Source organism: Archocentrus centrarchus, unplaced genomic scaffold (genome assembly GCF_007364275.1).
Source record: "Archocentrus centrarchus isolate MPI-CPG fArcCen1 unplaced genomic scaffold, fArcCen1 scaffold_30_ctg1, whole genome shotgun sequence".
NCBI classification, from domain to species: domain Eukaryota; kingdom Metazoa; phylum Chordata; class Actinopteri; order Cichliformes; family Cichlidae; genus Archocentrus; species Archocentrus centrarchus.
The window spans coordinates 262,427-283,061 of record NW_022060259.1 but is presented as its reverse complement, the minus strand read 5'-3'; the positions used below and the strand labels follow the sequence as shown (position 1 = coordinate 283,061).

The 20,635-nt window shown below is 40.6% G+C and overlaps 1 protein-coding gene across 1 annotated transcript in view; it reads left to right on the top strand.

The window, feature by feature from the left end:
• Window positions 1-17,723, top strand: part of slc27a6 (solute carrier family 27 member 6) — a 41,418-nt gene extending 23,695 nt beyond the window's left edge. The window contains 5 exon segments of the mRNA XM_030723945.1: window positions 12,181-12,271; window positions 12,391-12,589; window positions 14,106-14,203; window positions 14,420-14,550; window positions 17,115-17,723. Coding sequence (XP_030579805.1) covers window positions 12,181-12,271; window positions 12,391-12,589; window positions 14,106-14,203; window positions 14,420-14,550; window positions 17,115-17,291 — 696 coding nt within the window. The 3' untranslated portion in view covers window positions 17,292-17,723.
• Window positions 17,724-20,635: the final 2,912 nt, after the last annotated feature.

Genomic DNA, 20,635 nt, shown 5'->3' with positions numbered 1-20,635 from the left:
ACGTATATATAGACACACCCAGAAAGGCTGTCAGATGGTCCTGACCCCCAAGCATCCCCATAAGGGACTGGCTGCATCCAACCAGCCAATAACCTGCCTTGGTACAACATGGAAACTCCTGTCAGGCATCATAGCAGCAAGAATGAGCAGGCACATGGCACAATACATGAGCGCCACCCAGAAAGGAATTGGCAGAGATACCAGGGGAGCAAAATACCAGCTACTGCTAGATAGAGCAGTTACTTGAGACTGTCACACTAGACTGACCAACCTGTGCACCACCTGGATTGATTACAAGAAAACTTATAACTCGATGCCGCACACATGGATGGTGATATACCAAGAACTGTACAAGATCAACATCAAGAACTCAATGGGAATGTGGAGAACAACACTAGAGGACAACTTCAAGCCCATTGCACAAATCACCATCAAGTATGGGATTTACCAAGGAGATGCTCTGTCCCCACTGCTGTTCTGCATAGGCCTGATTCCAGTAAGCCAGATCATCAACAAGATTGGCAATGGGTACCAACTACGGAAGGGAGCAAACATCAGCCACCTCCTGTACATGGATGACATCAAGTTGTATGCCAGGAGTGAACGAGATATTGATTCACTGATCCATACCTCTAGGATCTACAGTAACATTGGACTGTCATTCAGAGTGGAGAAATGTAGTCAGATGTAACAGAGAGAGGGAAGGTAGTCAGAACTGAGAGGATTGCACTACTAGAAGGTAACATTCCAGATATTAAAGGCAGCTATAAGTACTTTGGAATCCCACAGGCAAATGGAATCATGAAGAGGTGTCATGTACAGCTGTGTAGCAGGCAGGAAGTGGACCCAAACACAGAATACGAAAGACAGAGGTAGGATGTTAATTCAGCCTTTATTTGGCATGTGTGGGACAGAAGACAGGGCTGGACTGAACCAGCAGAAAAACAGAAGGATAACTAGACTTGAATTCTGAGAACTAAGGCAAAACACAGAAGGGACACAGCAGGGGAGTGAATGACGACGACGCGACAACAGGCAGAGAAAACATGGGACTTAAATACACAGGAGGGCTGATGAGGGAAGAGGATACAGGTGGGAACACAGGTGATGCTGATTACCTTGACAAGACTAGGGGAAGCAAAACTGAACATAACAGACAGGGACCAGACAACTATCAAAGTAAAACAGGAAGACAGAAGAGGGAAACAAAGACGCAGACTTGACACCGGGAAAACATAAGGAACTAGAATGCAAAACATAACCAAACCCCGCAATAAAAACCCAAAACAGAACAGACAAAATTAAGCAAACAAAAAACACACGGGGTCCAAAGGACCCCGGACCATGACAAGAGGCCGCTAGGAAAGCTGCTACCTCCAAGTACCTGCAGAGAGTAATGCAAGTCCTGAAGAGTCAGCTGAATGGGAAGAACAAGATACGGGAAATCAACACCTACGTTCTGCCAGTTGTCAGACACCCTGCTGGGATAATAAACTGACCAAGGAGGAGATAGGTGCCACTGATGTCAAGACAAGAAAGCTCCTTACCATGCATGGAGGGTTTCACCCCAAATCCAGCACCCTGAGACTGAGTGGAAGGACGCCTAGGACTAGTGAGTGACAGAACCACTGTCCTAGATGAAACAACAAAGATCCATGAATACATCAAGAAGGTGGCCACAAACGATCATGTGCTTAGTGAGTACCTTGGGCAGCAGAGACCCAAGAAAGAAGAGGAGCAAGAACAGGAACTACCATGGAAGGACAGGTCTCTTCACAGCATGTACCAATGGCAGATAGAAGAAGTGGCTGATATTGAAAAATCCTAGCAAGTGGTTGAAAAAAGCTGGACTGACAGCGCATAGGCACTAATCATGGCAGCACAGGAACAAGCTTTGAGCACAAGATCGACAGAGGCTGGGGTCTACCACACCAGGCAAGACCCCAGGTGCAGGCTGTGAAGAGATGCCCCTGAGACAATCCAGCACAGTGGGGTGCAAGATGCTAGCAGGCAGGGCATACATGGAACACCATAACCAAATGGCTGGCATAGTGTACAGGAATATCTGTAGTGAGTATGACCTGGAAGTCCAGAGGTCAAAATAGGATACACCCTCAAGGGTGACAGAGTCAAGATCCTGTAAAGATTTCAAGATACAGATGGACAAACTTGTGATGGTTAACCAACTGGATATAGTAGTGGTGGACAAACAGAGGAAGAAAGCCACAGTGATAGACGTTACAATACCAAGTGATGGAAACATCAAGAAGAAAGAACACGAGAAGCTCGCTAAATATCAAGGACTGAAAGAAGAGCTACAGAGGATGTGGAAGGTAAGGGTAACAGTGGTCCTCGTGGTAATAAGAACACTCAGGGCAGTGACCCCCTAACTGACAGAATGACTCCAGCAGAGTCCAGGAACAACATCTAAGATCTCTGTCCAGAAGAGTGCAGTCCTGGGAACAGCTAAGATACTGCGCAGGACTCTCAAACTCCCAGGTCTCTGGTAGAGGACCCAAGTTTGAAGGACAAGGAGGTAGAGCAGCTCACCGACTAAATCGGAAGGCTGGTGGTTAAGTCCCTAGCTTCTCCGTCTGCATGCCTGTTTGGCAAGATACTGAACTCCAAGTTGCTCTCCGATGCAACTGTTGGAGTATGAATGTATGTGAAAGATGTGCTTGTATGAATGGGTGAATGAGGCAAGAGTTTTGAGTTCTCAGAGTAGAAAAGAATATATATATATATATATATATATATATATATATATATATATATATATATATATATATATATATATATATATATATACACACACACACACACACACACACACACACACACTGGGACCTGAGGACAGAATTTTGTTCTACTGCATGCAAACATGATGCAAATGACAATAAAGAGTCCTTGAATCCTTGAAAATCACCCATTATAATTATTTTTATCTGAACTAAGCACTAAATCAGATACTAAATAGTCTAAGAAATCAGATAGAAACTCTAAGTAACAATGGATAACAATGGCCTTTAAGTTCCTGCTTCTAAATTCAGATAAAATTGAAGTTATTGTTCTCGGCCTTACAAACCTTAGAAGCATGGTGTCTAACCAGATACTTATTCTGGGTGGCATTACCTTGGCCTGCAGTAACACTGTGAGGAATCTTGGGGATTGGGAACATCCTGTCTCAAAGTGATGCTCAAAAGCTAATTTGGAGGTTTTTGTTGTTAAAAGGGAGTTTTTTTTCTTCCTTGGGGCTATTTTAGCATGAATTACTGCATTAATGTGGCATGGCATGGACACAATCACCTCGTGGCACTGGTGAGGTATTATTCCAGGTTGCTCTGATAGAGGTCTTCATCTCTTCTGTATTTTTGCATCAGGCATTTCTTCTTCTTGACAATACCCAATAAATTCTCTAAGGGATGCAAGTTAGGCAAGTTGACTGATCAATCAAGCGCAGTAATAAGCACAAGCACATGGTCAGCAAACATTTTTGGTAGTAGTTTTGACTCTGTGGGCAGGTGCTGAGTCCTACTGGGAAAAGAACTTGTCAGCAGATGGATGCATAAAGTGTTCATTGTCAATGGCTGCATTGACTGGATAACACACTATGTCTATCAGATGACATAGCACCCTAAATCATCCCAGACTGTGAAACTATCACACTGAACTTCAAACACCTTGGATTTTGCACCTCTCCACTTATCCTCCAGATTCTAGTATATTGATTTCCAAATTAAATGCAACATTTACTTTGATCTGAAAAGATTTTGGACTACTGGGCAACAGTCCAGTTCTTTTTCTCCTTAGCCCAGGTAAGATGCTTCTGATGTTCTATCTGGTTCAAGAGTTGCTTGAAGAAGGTGACGGTTGTAGTGCCTTTCCTGAAGACGTCTGTGCATGGTGGAAATTGAGACATAGACACCAGCCATGGTCCACTACTTATGAAGTGCTCCCAATTTCTTGAAACAAGTTTTCTTGACAATCCTTTCATGGCTGTGTCAACACTGTTGCTTTTCCACACTTTTGCCTGCCAATCAACTATCCATTAATACAGTGGGGTCCATTATTTTTTGGTCAAAGACAGTTTTTGCCTTTCACTAGATGCTGTGCTAATGTACCTGCTAACATTTCCTTGTTCTGCCATGAGAATGAAACTGATGTCTAACATTTGCTCCGCATGAGTTTTCTCCCAGGTCGTTCGCGCCCCATCTGTCATGACTCTGTGGCCACTCAATAAAATCAAGAACACTCTTGAGGACATACAGTAGATATATCATTGTAAAGGTCTATAATCCAGAGCCACTTTCATGAATGGACGTCCTTCATGGAGCTTACTGATTCATAGAGCAAACTTGAAATTTTGAGTTATTGTGGAAATAAGCTTTCATAGGTCCTTAGCTCTGCTGATCAGGAATCCTTGTGAAGAACATCATTTACTTGATAGCCAGGAGCAGATGGCACAAATGCATGCGTGCTTAACCTGTTAACTGGCCACATCCCGTCCGCAGGACGTATGTAGTTACGAAATGGGTTTTCCAGAGCCAATAATAACCAGAGGGTGTCACGTAGCTTTTTCGTGTGATTTTGGTGCAGCCACTTAACAGGTTAAAATCAGGTAGTGACAGCACCAGTGAGCTAACAGTGTATAGCAAACATGAATAAATTGGCATCTGATTGTTCAGCTTTGAATGCCTTCCAGACAATGATAACTGTATAAGCAGTATAGTAAATTGACTGGGTCTTATATAGCGCTTTTACAACATGCCTCATTCACCCATTCACACCTATTCAATTCAATTCAATTCAATTCAATTCAATTCAATTCAATTCAATTTTATTTATATAGCGCCAAATCACAACAAACTGTCACCTCAAGGCGCTTTGTATTGTGGGTAAAGACCCTACAATAATACAGAGAAAACCCAACAGTCAAAACGACCCCCTATGAGCAAGCACTTGGCGACAGTGGAAAGGAAAAACTCCCTTTTAACAGGAAGAAACCTCCAGCAGAACCAGGCTCAGGGAGGGGCAGTCATCTGCCACGACCGGTTGGGATGAGGGGAGAGAAAGACATGCTGTGGAAGAGAGCCAGAGATTAATATCAATTAATGATTAAATGCAGAGTGGAGTATAAACAAAGTAAATAAGGTGAATGAGAAGAAACAGTGCATTATGTGAACCCCCCAGCAGACTAGGCCTATAGCAGCATAACTAAGGGATGGTTCAGGGTCACCTGATCCAGCCCTAACTATAAGCTTTATCATAAAGGAAAGTTTTAAGCCTAATCTTAAAAATAGAGAGGGTATCTGTCTCCCGAATCCAAACACCTATTCATACAAGCACTTTTTCTACACCTATGTGCTTTCTGTCTAACATTCACACACCAATGAACACATCAGAGAGCAACTTGGGGTTGAATATGTTGCCCAAGAATACTCTGGATAAAATTTTCCAGTCTTCTATTGTTCAGTTTTGGTGAACCTGTGTGAAGTACTGTATATAAGTCGCACTTTTTTTCATAGTTTGGCCGGGGGTGCAGACTATACTCCAGAGCGACTTATATGTGAAATTATTAACACATTAACCAAAATACTCAGACACTTGACATCTCCGTGAACCGGAGCGTTACGGTGAAACCATCCTGTCGGGATTCTGAAAGGCCTTCTGTGTCGCTTTCGTCAGACGACGAGTCTGATGAAAGTGACACAGAAGAGGAAGCGGCGTATTGTCTACCTACGGAGTATGCGCAGTTTTTAGAAGTCACACCGAGGATGAAGAATTCAATGGATTGGTTTGGTAAACTTGTTAGTATGTTCTTTATGCTATGGTTATCTGAATAACTGTTAATGTTATGTTAACATATCAGACACGTACTCAGTTCGTAGTCTATGTGTCATGTAGCTGAATGTGTTACTTTAGCATACCTTAGGTGTAACCCTATTCGGCCTGTTCTTTAATCCATTATTATTCTAAATTGCCTTTCAAGATGAAATGTCTGTTCTTGGTCTCGGATTTTATCAAATAAATTTCCCCCCAAAAATGCGACTTATAGTCCGAAAAATACGGCAACCCAAACCCATTGCCAAGTTAGTCACCTGATCTTAACCCGGTAGAGCATGCTTTTCTCAGTTTCAGTTTTCATCCATTTTCATTTGAGGAGTACACAGTTTCCAAGCCCAAAGGTAGCATGTCAGGTGAGGAGTGAGGTCAAGAGCATCCTCACCATAGTGATGATATTACACATCGCAAAAAACTGTCATACGGTGCAATGTAATACAATGCATAACTAATGTCACATCATTGTGGATTAAACAAGTTCTCACATAGTTAAACTGCTGACACTTAGGAAGAGCTTATGTGGTAGATCTATTTGAGACAGTGGGGAAGGATAACCAGTGAATTTTCTTTATTGTGGCTTTGGTAGGTATTAACCACCCTAATGCTTCTTGTTAATCAGTGGAGTTACAAAAGAGTGGATCAATGTATTTAGCTCTAATCTCTGACTTCAGCTATTCTTAGATGTGTCCACTAGATTTTTCCGTCCGACCGACAATCTGTTATAAAAGATAGTTATAAAAGTAAAGTTATAAAACATATAATTTCAGGGCTGACACCCAGTTCTGTAACATGCAGTTAAAAGTTATTGTTAGATGTTTAGTTTTCTTTCATTTGTGCTTAAGTACAGAAATTTTATGTGCTGTTGCATCCTATTCCACTTATCCTGTTCAGGGTCACAAAGGGGATGGAGCCTATCCCAGCTGTCATAGGTCGAGAGGCAGGGTACACCCTGTACAGGTTGCCAGTCTGTCACAGGGCCAACAGATAGACAGCCATTCACACCTATGGGCAATTTAGAATCAAAAATTAACCTAACCCCAGTAACTGCATGTCTTTGGACTGTGGGAGGAAACCGGAGTACCCAGAGAAAACCCACGCAGACACGGGGTGAACATGCAAACTCCACACAGAAAGGCCCTGGCCAAGGTGGATTCAACCCCAAGGCTTTTTGCTGGGAGACAACAGTTCTAACCACTGTGCCACTGTGCTGCCCTTTTATTTTATTTTTCCAGTCATATAGTGTCCAGTTTAGGTGAGCCTGTCTGAATTTAGCCTTAGTTTCCTGTTCTTAGCTGACAGGAGTAGCACATGTTGAGGTCTTCTGCTGTTATATCCCATCTGTTTTAAAGTTCGACATCTGTATTCACAGATACCTTTCTGCATACCTTGGTTTTAAAGAGTGCTTATTTGCCATTATGTTAGCTTGAAGCAGTCTAACCATTTTCCTCTAACCTTTGGCATTCACCAAGAGAACTGATGGTTAGTGCATATTTTCTCTTTTTTTAGACCATTCTCTGTAAACCCTAAAAATGATTGTGGAAGTAAATCCCAAGGGTCAACAGTTCCTGATGACATTATTTTAAACAATAAAAGATGCATATACTTTCATTTCCATGCAGCAAACAAACATGAAGTAACCAAATGTGAGCATTCAGAGGAACACTTTTAAGAGCATTTAAGCTCTCTGAATTATTGTAGGGTCTTTACCTTACAATATGAAGCACTTTTAGGTGACTGTTGTCATTTGGTGCTATACAAATAAAATTGAATTGAACTGAATTTCCAGTAAAAAAAATTAAAATATACATAAATGATGTACAATAGAACTCTGTGTAATTCTGACAACAGAGCAACAGGTAAGCTACTGACACTGACGGGAAGGGCACACAAGTACACACAAGTACTCAGCATTAGTTAATGTTAGTGTAATTGGTCATCATAGTTTTTACCTCAGCAGAATGATTACCTATAGACTATATGCAGACATTAAAATATCCATCCCGCTGAATTGTGTTATTTTATTGACACTAAAAAATTCCTCAGACATGAGCCCTGTGACAGGCTGGCAACCTGTCCAGGGTGTTGACTGTCAAATCTGTTTTATTTATAATGCACAATTAAACAACAGAAGCTGACACAAAGTGCTTTAAAAACAGGCATGTTGACATTACAAATCTCCAAAATCCCAGTTTTAAAATACAGAAAAAAACCTGAAAGGTGTGTTTTGTTGTGGAAATTGTGGAAAGTAACACAGTGATTTAGTGGCCATTAAAATGTGTTCAGATTTGGCAAACTGATGATGATTCATCTCGTAAATCATGACACACTACTCTGTCCTACAGGAGCTGCCTTTATGAGTTAAAAGTATTGGTATTGGTATCGGCAATACTGGCCCTGTATTTACTTGGTATCGATCAATACCAAAACTTGCAGTATCGCACAACACTAGAACTGATACAGTACAACAGTGAGAGCCAACACCAAGTGAGAGGACCACCTCAGTATTTGTAGTACTGTGCAAAAGTCTTGAGTCACCCTTCTTTATATTTTGCTAGGAAAATGAGACATGCATCCAGTGATTTAGAAATGTGCAAACATACGTCAAAATACAGGATACAAGGCAAAAGTAGAGTTTTGACCACCTTTATTCTTCAACACAGTCTGAACTACTAGTCAGTGTTAGAGCCGTTGCACTGTGTGTGTTACATATGCGTGGGTGCGTTTTGCAGTTGAAGCAGTGCTTTGTACTGTGTGGATGTATGAGGGTGAAGTGGACAACATCATGTTGCTCCTGTTGGGGAGGGTGAAGTTTGTGTCTGTGGGTTAGCAACAGATGTGCTTTGATTTTCAGTGGGAGTGGGTTTGTTTTGGGGTTTTCTTTGAGGCTGTTTAACTTTCTTTATATATATATATGTTTTTCCCCGCACAGGAAGGGCCGCATCTTCAGGTTGTATATCGTTTTAAACTCTAGTTAGTACTTGGGAGACATTGTTTCAATAAATACCATTAATTATTTGTTTTAACCATTAATTTGTGGTTCCTTCTTTCAATCTGTTATTTATGTTTTGTTTTTTTTTGGTTTTTTTGGTTTTTTAAAGTTCAATTCCTTGCTCTATTATATGTTACTTCACGTCCTTTAGACCCACAGGACGTAACAGTCAAGCTTTCTTGTAATTCCTCTAAGTAGTCTTCCAGAATAGTTCTGCAGGTTTCTTGAAGGATATTCCAAAGCTCTTCACTGGTTGTTGGCAGCCTTTTGTTCTCTTCTCTGTTCAGATGAGTCCGCATTCTGCAGAGACTATTGTGTGTTTTCTATCCAGGTATGCTTTTACTGCACTGGCAGTATGTTAGGGCTCACAGTCATGCTGAAAATTTAAGCTGTTGCCACTTAGACCCTTTCCAGATGTTATTGTATGATGGATCAAAATCTGATGGACCTTTTCTGTGTTCTGAATTCTGTGAATTTTGACAAGATCCTCAACACCACAAGCTGAAATATAAGCCAGTGATAGCTCTACCTCCATGTCACTGTTGTATCCCTGTCCTGACCTACATACTGACAATGATTTGAAGTAAAACTTTCAAATTTCTGTTCATCACTCCATAAGAACTATTGACACTGGTTTTCAATCAAGTTTTTATATAACTTGGCAAGGTTTCTTGTAATTTATCAGTGCACACTGCACACCTTGGCAGTTTTCAGCTAATAGCACATTGAGAATCACCTTGTTTGTGCAAAAAAGATGATTTTATGCCTGTCAGACTGTTATCTTTGACATTTTTTATAGATTCAACCAAAATATGGGAACAAACGATGTGTTTTTGCACCAGGCTACAAGTAGCAAAGTGCCTAAAGATACAATTTAAAATGCTAAGTTATGTGTAGGCACAACACTGGTTAATCCCTTGTGTTAGGTGCCTTTTTTATGCTTGAATGATAGGTCAGTGTTAAGTGGCTTAACAAACAAATAAAAAAATTCCTCTGAAAATGGTCAGGTACAAAGACTGGACTAAAAATAAGTTCAAAAGCAGCCCATGTCCAAAGAAAGCCTTTGAAAGATATTCAGAAAGCCTGGAGAATTATTGCTCAAGACCACTTTTAAAAATGACAAGAAAGTCTGACTCCTTGGATGCAAAGTATAAAGAAATAAGGATGACTCATGAATTTTGTGCAGTACCGTATCCTATTTTACCTTTTAATATTGTATACAATTTCATCTCTGAACATTTACTTTGTAGTTGTGAAAATATTTGGGCTAGATCTCAGCTATATCTATGCTTGACATTCAGATGTTTGTTTGTTTTTTCATACAATATATGGACTTCAGATGTGAATGTTATATACTCGATTTGCTGGTGTTTGTTGAATTATGTAAATTATGTAAATTTATAGAGCTCCTCTTGTAAAAGCAAATATGTTTGGTACAACAGTGTATTCGGATCATCGTTCTGATTGTGAAAACTGCCAGACATGACAGGCTAAAAAAGAAAAAAGAATTGTGTAAATTATGAGATAAAAGCAGCTGGAAAGATATTCAAGACTATATCAGAGCTATTGCAAAGGTTCTGATTCAAATAATTACAATAATCTTTGCCCCATTTCTGACCTACCCTTCATTTCCAAAATACTTGAAGAAAACCATTGCTATTCACCTTCACTCCCATTTAACCCAAAACAGTCTGTATGAACAATTCTAGTCTGGTTTCCACCTCCACCATAGCACAGAAACTGCTCTACTCAAAATTACTAATGAACTTCTTATGGCAGCTGATTCTGGACTGCTCTCTGTTCTCATCCTCCTCCATCTGAGTACGGCCTTTGACACCATCTCCCACAACATCCTCCTCAATAAATTATCTTCCATTGGCATCACCCACACCCCTCTTGACTGGTTTCAATCTTATCTCACAGGCTGCACTCAGTTCATCCAACTTAAGTCCTTCAAATCCCACCCCTCCTCTGTTACCACAGGGTTCTGTCCTGGGGCCCCTTCTCTTTATTACTTATCTTCTTCCTCTTGGCAATCTTTCGTAAATTTTGTATTAATTTTTACTGCTTCGTGGATGACACTTAACTCTATTTATCCACCAAACCTAACTCGTCACTCCCACCCTCCTCCCTCACCACCTGCTTGTGTGAAATCAAATCTTGGTTCACCACAAACTTTCTTAAATTAAACAGAGAGTTCCTTCTTGTTGGAACAAAATCCTTTCTATCCAAAGTTGACAGTTTCTCCCTCACAATTGACAGCTCCTCAGTTTTCCCCTCCCCTTAGGTTAGGAATCTGGGTGTCATCCTCAACAGCACTCTACTTTTCCACTCCCATATCAATAATATTACTTTCATCTCAGAAACTTTAAACATCTCCGTCCCTCCCTCTCCCCACAGACTACCTCCATCATTGTTCATATTCTTGTCACCTCCCATATTGATTATTGCTAATCTCTTCTATTTGGCCTCCTTCTCAAATCCCTCCACAGACTTCAAATGGTTCAAAATTCAGCCACTCGCATTATCACTAAAACCCCTCATTTCACTACATCACCCCTACAGCAACTGCACTGGCTCCCAGTTCAATTCCGAATTCAATTCAAATTCTTCTAAATACATTCAAAGCCATCCACAACCTGGCCCCTCCCTATCTATCTGATGTTCTCCTTATTGCCTCTTCCTCCCGCTTCCTTCGTTCTTCTTCTTCCATCTGCCTTACTGTACCCCCTGCCCACCTCAGCACCATGTGAAACAGAGCTTTTTCTCACCCCACTCCCCGACAGTGGAACTCTCTCCCACCTGACATCCGTAATATCGATTTTCTCCCTGTCTTCAAAGCACAACTCAAAACTCACCTATCTAAGATAGCCTACTCACTTTAGTTCCCAGGTCATTTGAATTGTATTTCTTTTATGTGATTGGTGTTGTTTAACTCTGTAAAGTGTCCTTGGGTGTTTGAAAGGCACTTACAAATAAAATGTATTATTATTATTATTATTATTATTATTATTATTATTATGAATGTCATTAAAGAGATTTTGCATTATGATTATATTTTTGTGTTAATTATCAAGTTTCATGCAAACTAGCACGTGCTTCTCATATTCTGATCTCTGTGACAAGTGAGTTAATGTTATCTGCTGAGCTATGGAAAGGATGTACAAAGTTTCACTTTTGTGACTGGGGCTACGGCTACTACAAAATGTGTTGCTATTTTTCAAGGCTTTACAATTGCTTAGACACTTCTCTCAATCCAGATGGTGCTAAAGTCCTCATTGACTTGTGGGTGATTACTCCATTTATTAGTTGCCCACCATAACACTATTTCCTTTTGACATTTTGTGTAGCTCCTGTTTAAGTATGATTTGGTGAAGTATGACATGGTGAAAGATGAACCAGTGAAAGATCAGTATGGTTTCTGCCAGCGAGTGGAGAAGGGTAAGATTCCTATACAAATTCATTTCTTATTCTTCCCGTTAACAGTTTAATTTATCTGAAAAGTATTTGTACTGATTGTAGACTTTTGCTATTATTGTTATTGTTATTCTATTTTTTAGGTGAGATGGGGCTTTTACTTTCCAAGGTCAGCGCTATTAACCCATTCTTTGGCTATGCTGGAAGCAAGCAACTCACTGAAAAGAAGCTGATGAGAAATGTGTTTGTCAAGGGTGATGCCTACTTTAACACAGGAGATCTCATGGCTGAAGACTGTGAGGGCTTCATCTGCTTTAGAGACAGAGTGGGAGACACGTTCAGGTAAAGTAAGATGTTTGAGATGTTCTTAGAAGAGATTTGTGTAAAACTATAACAATCTGGGATACGATAATTTCTCTTTAATAATCTAAAGAAAATTTGCTATAGTGCTCAAATATGAAAAAATAGCTTTGGTTGAAGTAGACAACAGCCAAGATTACAACTGAAAAAAATGTTAGGCATGTAGTGTGGACAAGGTAGATTTCAGCATGTTGTATTTGTGAAACATCAAATCAATCCAGGCAGTGCACAGGTTGGTCATTCTCGTCTTACAGTCTTGAGTGACTGCTCTATCCACCAATAGCTGGTGTTTTGCTCATCTGGTGTAAGTGCCAATTCCTTTCTGGGCACTGGTCATGTTCTGAGCCATGCGCCTGTTCATCCACTATGATGCCTGACAGGAGCTTGAGGCCGGAAGTTGGGTGGGACTGGTCCATTTCTTTCCTTTATCTTTGTTACCATGGTTATCTGGAGGACAAAAAAAAAGCTATTGTCCACTTTTGTTCTTCAAGCAAGCACTTGATGACAACAGGATGAAAAAATTCACTCTCTTAACAGGAACAAAACAGTTCTCTAGGAGGTCCCCTGTCACAACCAGGTGAATGGAAAGAGGAGCATGGTGAGATCATGAACAACAAGCACAACAAACTAAAAACTACAGGAGAGAGAAGGCAGAAATTAACATCCTCAATTTTATTTACATCTTAGAAATTAAGGGTCTTGGGGGGGGCAGTGAGGATGAGCACTGTTGGTCAGTGCTCATGTCTGTGTCCCTCCAATTTTAACAGCACTGTAGCTTTCACACAATAATAATCATTCTTCCCACTACATACACTCACACACATGTGTCACCTGGGCATTACCCCTCCCTACTGCTCTCCACTGATCATTGCTATCTGCCCTGGGATGTGGGTGCCTGTGAATCTCAGGGTGTGCGGCCGGATGTCTTGGGGCGTGGCTGTTGGCCCGATCCCTAGGGGGTTGTGGCCTGGGTTTCAGGTGGCTCTTGGATGCCTGGGGCCTCAGGGCCGCGTTCTCAGCTTGTGCTTGGGGGGCCAGATTGGGGGGGTGCTCATTGCCCCTGGCTCTCTGGGGCTCTTGCCTTTTGGCTGTGGGAGCTCTGCCTAGGGTCTCCCTCCTTCCTCCTCTTAGGGTGTGCTTGAGTACGTTTCATAACAGCCAATAGAGCCACATCATTGGCAGAAAGTAGAGATGAAATCCTGAGACCACCAAGTTCGAAACCATCTGCCACTTGGCAGAAGTTCTGTCCATAAAAATTATGAAGAGAATCAGTGACAAAGGGCAGCCTTGGCAACCCCTATGAAGCAAGGAAAAACAAGAGACCAGTTCACCTTGCCTGGAACAGAGTTACCACAGCCCCATCCTGGAATAATGATTAGATAAAAATACAGGATAGACACCAGTATTAACACAGGCTGTTAACATAGCAGTGTAAAGCCTGGTCTGACACAGTCTGTACTTGCACTGTTGATTGCACTATGATCTTCCCCAATTTCAGGTGGAAAGGTGAAAATGTAGCAACAACAGAGGTGACAGAGATTCTTGGCCTGGTGGATTTTATCCAAGAAGTCAATGTGTATGGAGTGGAAGTACCAGGTATCATGCCCACATGCTTAATTAGCAATGTAGTTAATAAGACTGTTTAGATGTTCTTAAAATATCCACAGTATGCATTACTCAAGTGCCAAATGTACTAACTTTATTGTTGTAACTATTAGCCAATTAAGTCCAAGCAGGAGTCGTAAGCAGTTACTGGTGTCATCACTGAATAACAGTAATTACAACAGACATACTGATCCATGTTGCTCACAGGACATGAGGGCAGAGCAGGAATGGCAGCCATCATTGTAAGACCAGGCTTCATGTTTGATGGAAAGAAGCTGTTTGAGCATGCAGTGAAGGACCTACCAGCGTACGCACGTCCACTTTTCATAAGGCTACAGGTAAAACAGACAGTCGGGCATACAATTAGCTCTGTAATTTGTTGGACAAAGACACACACATTGTAGTTTTGCCTCTGCGCAGCACCACACTGGATTTTAAAAATCAGATATGTGACTGAAGTGAAGACTAAGATTTAATTCATGGGGTTATAGAAAAATGCTGATGAACTGTTTTGGATTTACAGCCATTTTTTTATACTTAGTTCTGAAGTGTTTGTGCTACACAAGAATATTTTCTTCATTTTCGGAAAATGTCTAACACAGATATGACAAATGTGAAGGGATACTACTGTGAAATGTGACATGGCTCACACTAGTATCACTCCAGGTAGCCCCATCTTTCAGGAGCAACGCACAACTCTTAGATTTATTTGGCAAGAATATTTTTATGTCTGAGCAGTACAAGCTAGCTACAATTTTTAGTAAGCTAATGTGTTCTTTGAAGCAGGTAGTACTGTTAGAACCAGCACCAAGCCCTGTTACTTTTATACACAGTTTTAAAGCAATTACTACAACCTACAGCCTTTAAAATAATTATTAAAATGCTGCCTGTAAACATAGTCTTATTAGTCCAAATGTTACTAAATAACTTTCTGTCATTTAAGCAGCATTTTGATAATTATTTTAAAGGCTGAATATTGTAATGTTGTTCCTAAAAGAGTGGACTACCTGGAGTGGTACTAGTGTTAGCCACGTTATTCAACAGGTCCTCAGGCAGAGAGGAGAAGAGCTTTTGTGAGCATAGGGTCTACGTTTCACTGCAGTGTCTCTTCATATAGCCATGTTGGACATTTTCAGAGAGCGAATACAAAAGCAAAATGTTCACAGGCAGCACTTCTTTAAAAGGTCTCAGAGGCAGCACAAACAGGAGTGTAAATAATGCAGCCATGAGCAGATAGCTGTGTAGTTGCACATTGTCATGTAAATTCTCCACAGTCACAAAAAGCAAGCAGGCACGCGGACATCCACACAGACCCTGAAGCATAAATCTAATCTAATTAGCATTAGCCTCCTCACACACGTGAATTGTTTGGGTTTTTTTTTTTTTTTGGTTATAACCCTGCACATAATACAAAAACTAGCACTCAAAGCAAAGACCCAGGCACGCATCCTCCACCAGGTGAGACAGGATGTCTGGAGTTAGGGCCTCCAGCTTGCTGTTGTCTAGGCTAGATTTTGAAACCTCTATTTTCATTTGCCAGAACTACCACATGACAGACACAGGCTGTGGTCATGCTGTAGCGCAGCTAGCATTGGCCAAAACTGGGAGCTGCACGTTGAACAATGCCAGGGAGTTATCTACCACGTTTATAACCTGTTTCAGTATGCACCCATCTTTAACATCACAGAGATCAGGCAGTAGCAATTGATCGCTACACGACATTCCAGGTGGACTGGAATAGGAAAAGGAGCAACCGCAGAGTTCAGTGGGGATGGGACAACTGTGAAAAAAAAAAATATGAAAAAGCACTGGATATGAAAAGCACATCCAGTGGCTTCAGTAGACACTTTTCCCTATTTTAAACGCTTGATTTCACTTCAGCTGTTTGTCTGTTATAACGTCGCTGTTCTCCGTGGCTGACTGATGGACCAACAACAGCATCAGCAAGAGTGGCCCACAGCCTCTCGACACTGCTCCCATCTAACAACAGAGTTCTCTGCAGGCATACAGGCCATCTCTGGACTGCCAGCGGATTGTGAATGCGCTCGCCCTGCTGAACCATAAATTCTCTTTCCCACTAAACAGATAATGAAGAAATTTATGTCACTAGGATCCAAGCGGACACTAGCAGATTTGTGGACCCTTTAAGCAGGGAAGCAAAATGAGAAGCTAAATGACTCCACAAAGCTTTTCAAAAAGGAAAAGGGAATGCAGAGTGGAAATGTAAATGAAAATGAAGAAAGGAATTGCCATTTTAAATGTTTCTAATTTGATTTTTGAGTCCATTTATTATTTCTCATATCAAAAATAAAATAGATAGCAATACCAATAGTATCTAAAACAACTTTACATCAGCATGTAATAACTTGGTGTACAGTGTGAATTTGGAATGATTAAATCCAATTCTGTTTTTATATGGTCTCTATTAGGAGGAGATTGTCCTGGACAATCAAGGGAGCACATCACATCACTCATTATTAAAATTAATTTGCATATTAAATATGCAAGGTAATTTTAATAATGGCATCACTGATAGCTGATAATAGCGCTCAAAACATGTAAGCGATCTCTCCCATGTTGCTAAGAGCATCCTGTGAACCCGGAAATACAGCGCATTTACCTATTAATTAGCCCCTGAGGCTTCCAACTTGTTTTGCCACATTGGGTCACATATATAGGTTTGAGCAAGCCAGCAATGACAAGTTACTTAAAGTGTCAACTGTACATTGTTTCCCTTATGTTCCTAACTAAAGATTCAAAATTTAAAATACTCAGTGTATAGTGTTTGATGCTACACTTAAATTATTGTATTATTAAATTAAAATATGTTAAATTCTGTTTAAAATACTACTGATAGTAGTGCTGATACTCTGAAGTAACTCAGATTGGTTTTTCCTCTCAGGAGGTCATGGAAATGACGACCACCTTCAAACAGCAGAAGTTCCAGCTGGTACAGAGTGGCTTCAACCCCTCAAAAATCCCAGATCCACTCTATGTGCTGGACTACCAGCAAAAGAGCTACATTCCTCTGACAGACCTGATCTACCAAAGCATCAGTGCCAGAGAGCACAAGCTCTAGAATTCACAAGAATAAGTGTGACTATGCAGTTTTAAATAGTGCACAAGAGGAATAGAAATTGGCTCTGCTTGCTGTATTTTACATTTAATGGAAAACATTTAGCTTGCAATCATGGATTTACTAAGGCCTGAAAGAAAAGCCATTGTCTAGTCAGCAAAGAAGAGGATCATGGACTGCATTCACATGAGCAGAAATGTGTAATGACCTATTATTTTTTTTAACAAAACCTCTTACTCTTAACCTCTTAATATAAACCCGAAATATTACTATGTAACAAAAACCTAATGAATAAGCTTTATGAAAGACTTAAAGTGGAAACTGGAAGATTTCAGTTGGGGTTGGTTTGGAGACAGTGTTAGATGTTGGTAATACTAAATGCAGTTTTATGTAGAAGTCACGGAATTCAGGCAATAAATTATGCTTTTTGCATCATTCTGTGTGAGACTCATTATACCAATGCCAACATCCCACTGTTACTGCACCGTATTTCTCTAGTCATGCAATTCTTCAACGTAAATATAGCCACAAGCCACAATAAGGGGGCCAAGCAGCAAAATGTGACAGTCACTTGAAAACAAGTTGTGAGAATAGCAAGGGAAAGGTGTTATGGTCTCTCAGCAAGTTGTATGGTAAAACACACTTTGGATAGTTTCCTGCAAAGATGGAAAGTCTTATTTTTTCTTTTTTCAAAAGTCTTATTTTGAAAAAAGGAAAGAAAAACTCTTCACATGTATAAAAAACCTCTTCACATGCCATAAAGGTTGTAAGGTTTGCAATATGTATTTGTTGTTCTAGCTGTTCAGTCGTTTCCTGCAAAGACGGATGTCTTATTTTGAAAAAAGGAAAGAAAAACTCTTTACATGTAATGTAGAAAGGTAACAAAGTGTCGTGAAACAGTAATGTAAGCTAAAAGATTACTGGGAGAGGAAAACAAAATAAGAAGAAATAGGGAGAGTAAACAAAGAGTTTAGCTTCAGCTGAGAGATGGCAACAAGGTAAAATATATGCATTACATGTGTCAGTTGTTTTAGGTGTACTCATGGTAGTTGCTAAATTTTGTTGCTAATAGTTTAATGTACTGTGCTTTTGTTGTTCATTCAGGTCTTATGTTCGTCAGTGTATAATCTAAGCTGACGAATAAAGAACTGAGACCGTCAGTTCAGGCTTACATTTTCTTCAGCTAGACGTACAGTAAGAGCGTGACCACCCAACGCACGGGGTCACAAGATGTCAAGGTGTACGACTGTGATGGCCAGTAGATGGCAGCAAGTGGTCTGAAAACAAAGGTGAAAAAGGGAAAAGGAGGCTGCATGGAAAATAGACAACACACAAGCCTCATCTGTGAGTCCTGAGGACATTAATGAACAGATTGTTTGTCTACAAAGGGAAATTCAGCATCACAAAGACCTGCTTCAAAATAAAACTGAACATACAAGGCAGAAAATAAAAGAAATGATTGAATCTAAAGAGAAAATGCTGGCAGATCTGCAGCCTAACGTCCAAAGCACTGCAGATGAACCTCGCCGCTCTGAACGCACCAGAATACCAACAGAAAAAATGTTTGCTTATCAAATAGAAGAAGTAAGTAAAAAACAAAAAAAGACTTATCATCCTATATGAACAGTGGAAAGTACAAATGCGTGAAGCAAGAGAAAAAATAAAATCAGACATAACCGAAGAACACCTGTCATCACTTGCAAATATTTTAGAGAAGGGAAAGGATGACATAATGAAACTCTACACTGACATAAGAGGTCATGTTGCTCCAACAGTCAATTTGAGACAAAAAAATTGATGCATGTGAAGCTGTAACTGGTGGCATTATCAAAATCATATATAAAAGACTAACAGGTGTTGATGGAGAATTTGATGCTGAAGATAAAAGATGTCATCTACATGAGCTGCTAGATCACAACTATGCACTCTCCAGTTAAGGTTCTACTGCAGCACAATCCAGTAGCACCCATTACTCCTCAGCTTCATATATTGCATCAAACCGGGTTGATGCAACATTGCACAAGAGGAAAGAAAGCAAAGAGAAGAGATAAATGCTCTAGAAGAGCTACACAAGAAAAAACTTTAAATTCAGATCCGAACTGGAGCGTCTGCAGGCTGAAAGAGAAGTGGAAGCAACTCAAGCCAGATTGGAAGCCTGTGACAGAGAAATACTGCAAATTAGTGATGTCCAGTCAGTCAAAGGTGAGCAGAGGAGCCCAGATTCTGTCCCTCAGCCTTCTGCACCATACCCATCTAACACATCCACGTTATCTGTGCCTCCTGCTGTTGCAGTATAACAGTGAGCAGACTACCCATGCCAGAACCGACAGTATTCAGTGGTGAGCCAATCCATTTTATTGAATGGAAAACCTCCTTTATGACACTGATAGACCAAAGGGGCATCTCTGCTGTTAATAAACTTTATTACTTGAAAAAATATGTTAGTGGTCCTACTCTCAAGTGCCTGGAAGGCACCTTCTTTAGAAATGATGAAAAAGCTTACCAAGATGTGTGGAAAATACGTAATCAACGATATGGTCAGGCATTTGTTATTCAAAGAGCATTTAGAGAGAAGCTATCCAACTGGCCAAAGTTGCAATCCAAAGATCCAGAGGGATTAAGGAACTTTGCAGACTTTGTAAGTGCCTGCGTGCTAGCCATGCAAAAGGTTTGGAGATACTGAAAGATTGTGAGGAAAATCAAAAACTGACACAGAAACTTCCTGATTGGGCAGCTGCCAGATGGAACTGCCATGTTACAAAGGCCTTGATGGAAGGCAAAGAGTTTCTCAGTTTCAGTGACTTTTTTTGCATCTCTGTTGCTGGAAGCAGAAACTGCCTACAACCCAGTCACTTCCATCTGTGTTCTCCATTCATCTGACTCATGCAGTGATAGAGGGAATCTGAAGGATATAAAAAGAAACAAGGCAAGCATCTTCAACCCCAAAACACATGAACACTGTGACAAGATACTAACCAGATCCAGTTGGGGCTCACCATGCACATTATACTAAAACTCACATCCACCCCACAAGTGTCCATATTTTATGAAGTGGTCACTGGCTGTCATGGTGAAGAGAGGACTCAAGATGCAGACTGTAAGTGACACATCCAAGGACTTTATTTACAGTGCACACATTAAGACTGAGATTGTCTGCAAATGGTGGCCAGGTCTCCCCTGGGATGCTCCACCATGAAACAGAATGTTTCTCAAAAGCCGATCCTTGACCTAACTCCTCTTCTGCTCACTCACTCTCTGGCTCTGGGGAGAAAAAGGAGACAGGGGATCAATAGATGTTCATCGGGAAGAAACAACTACACACGAGAGAGCCCGTTTGTCAACTGACG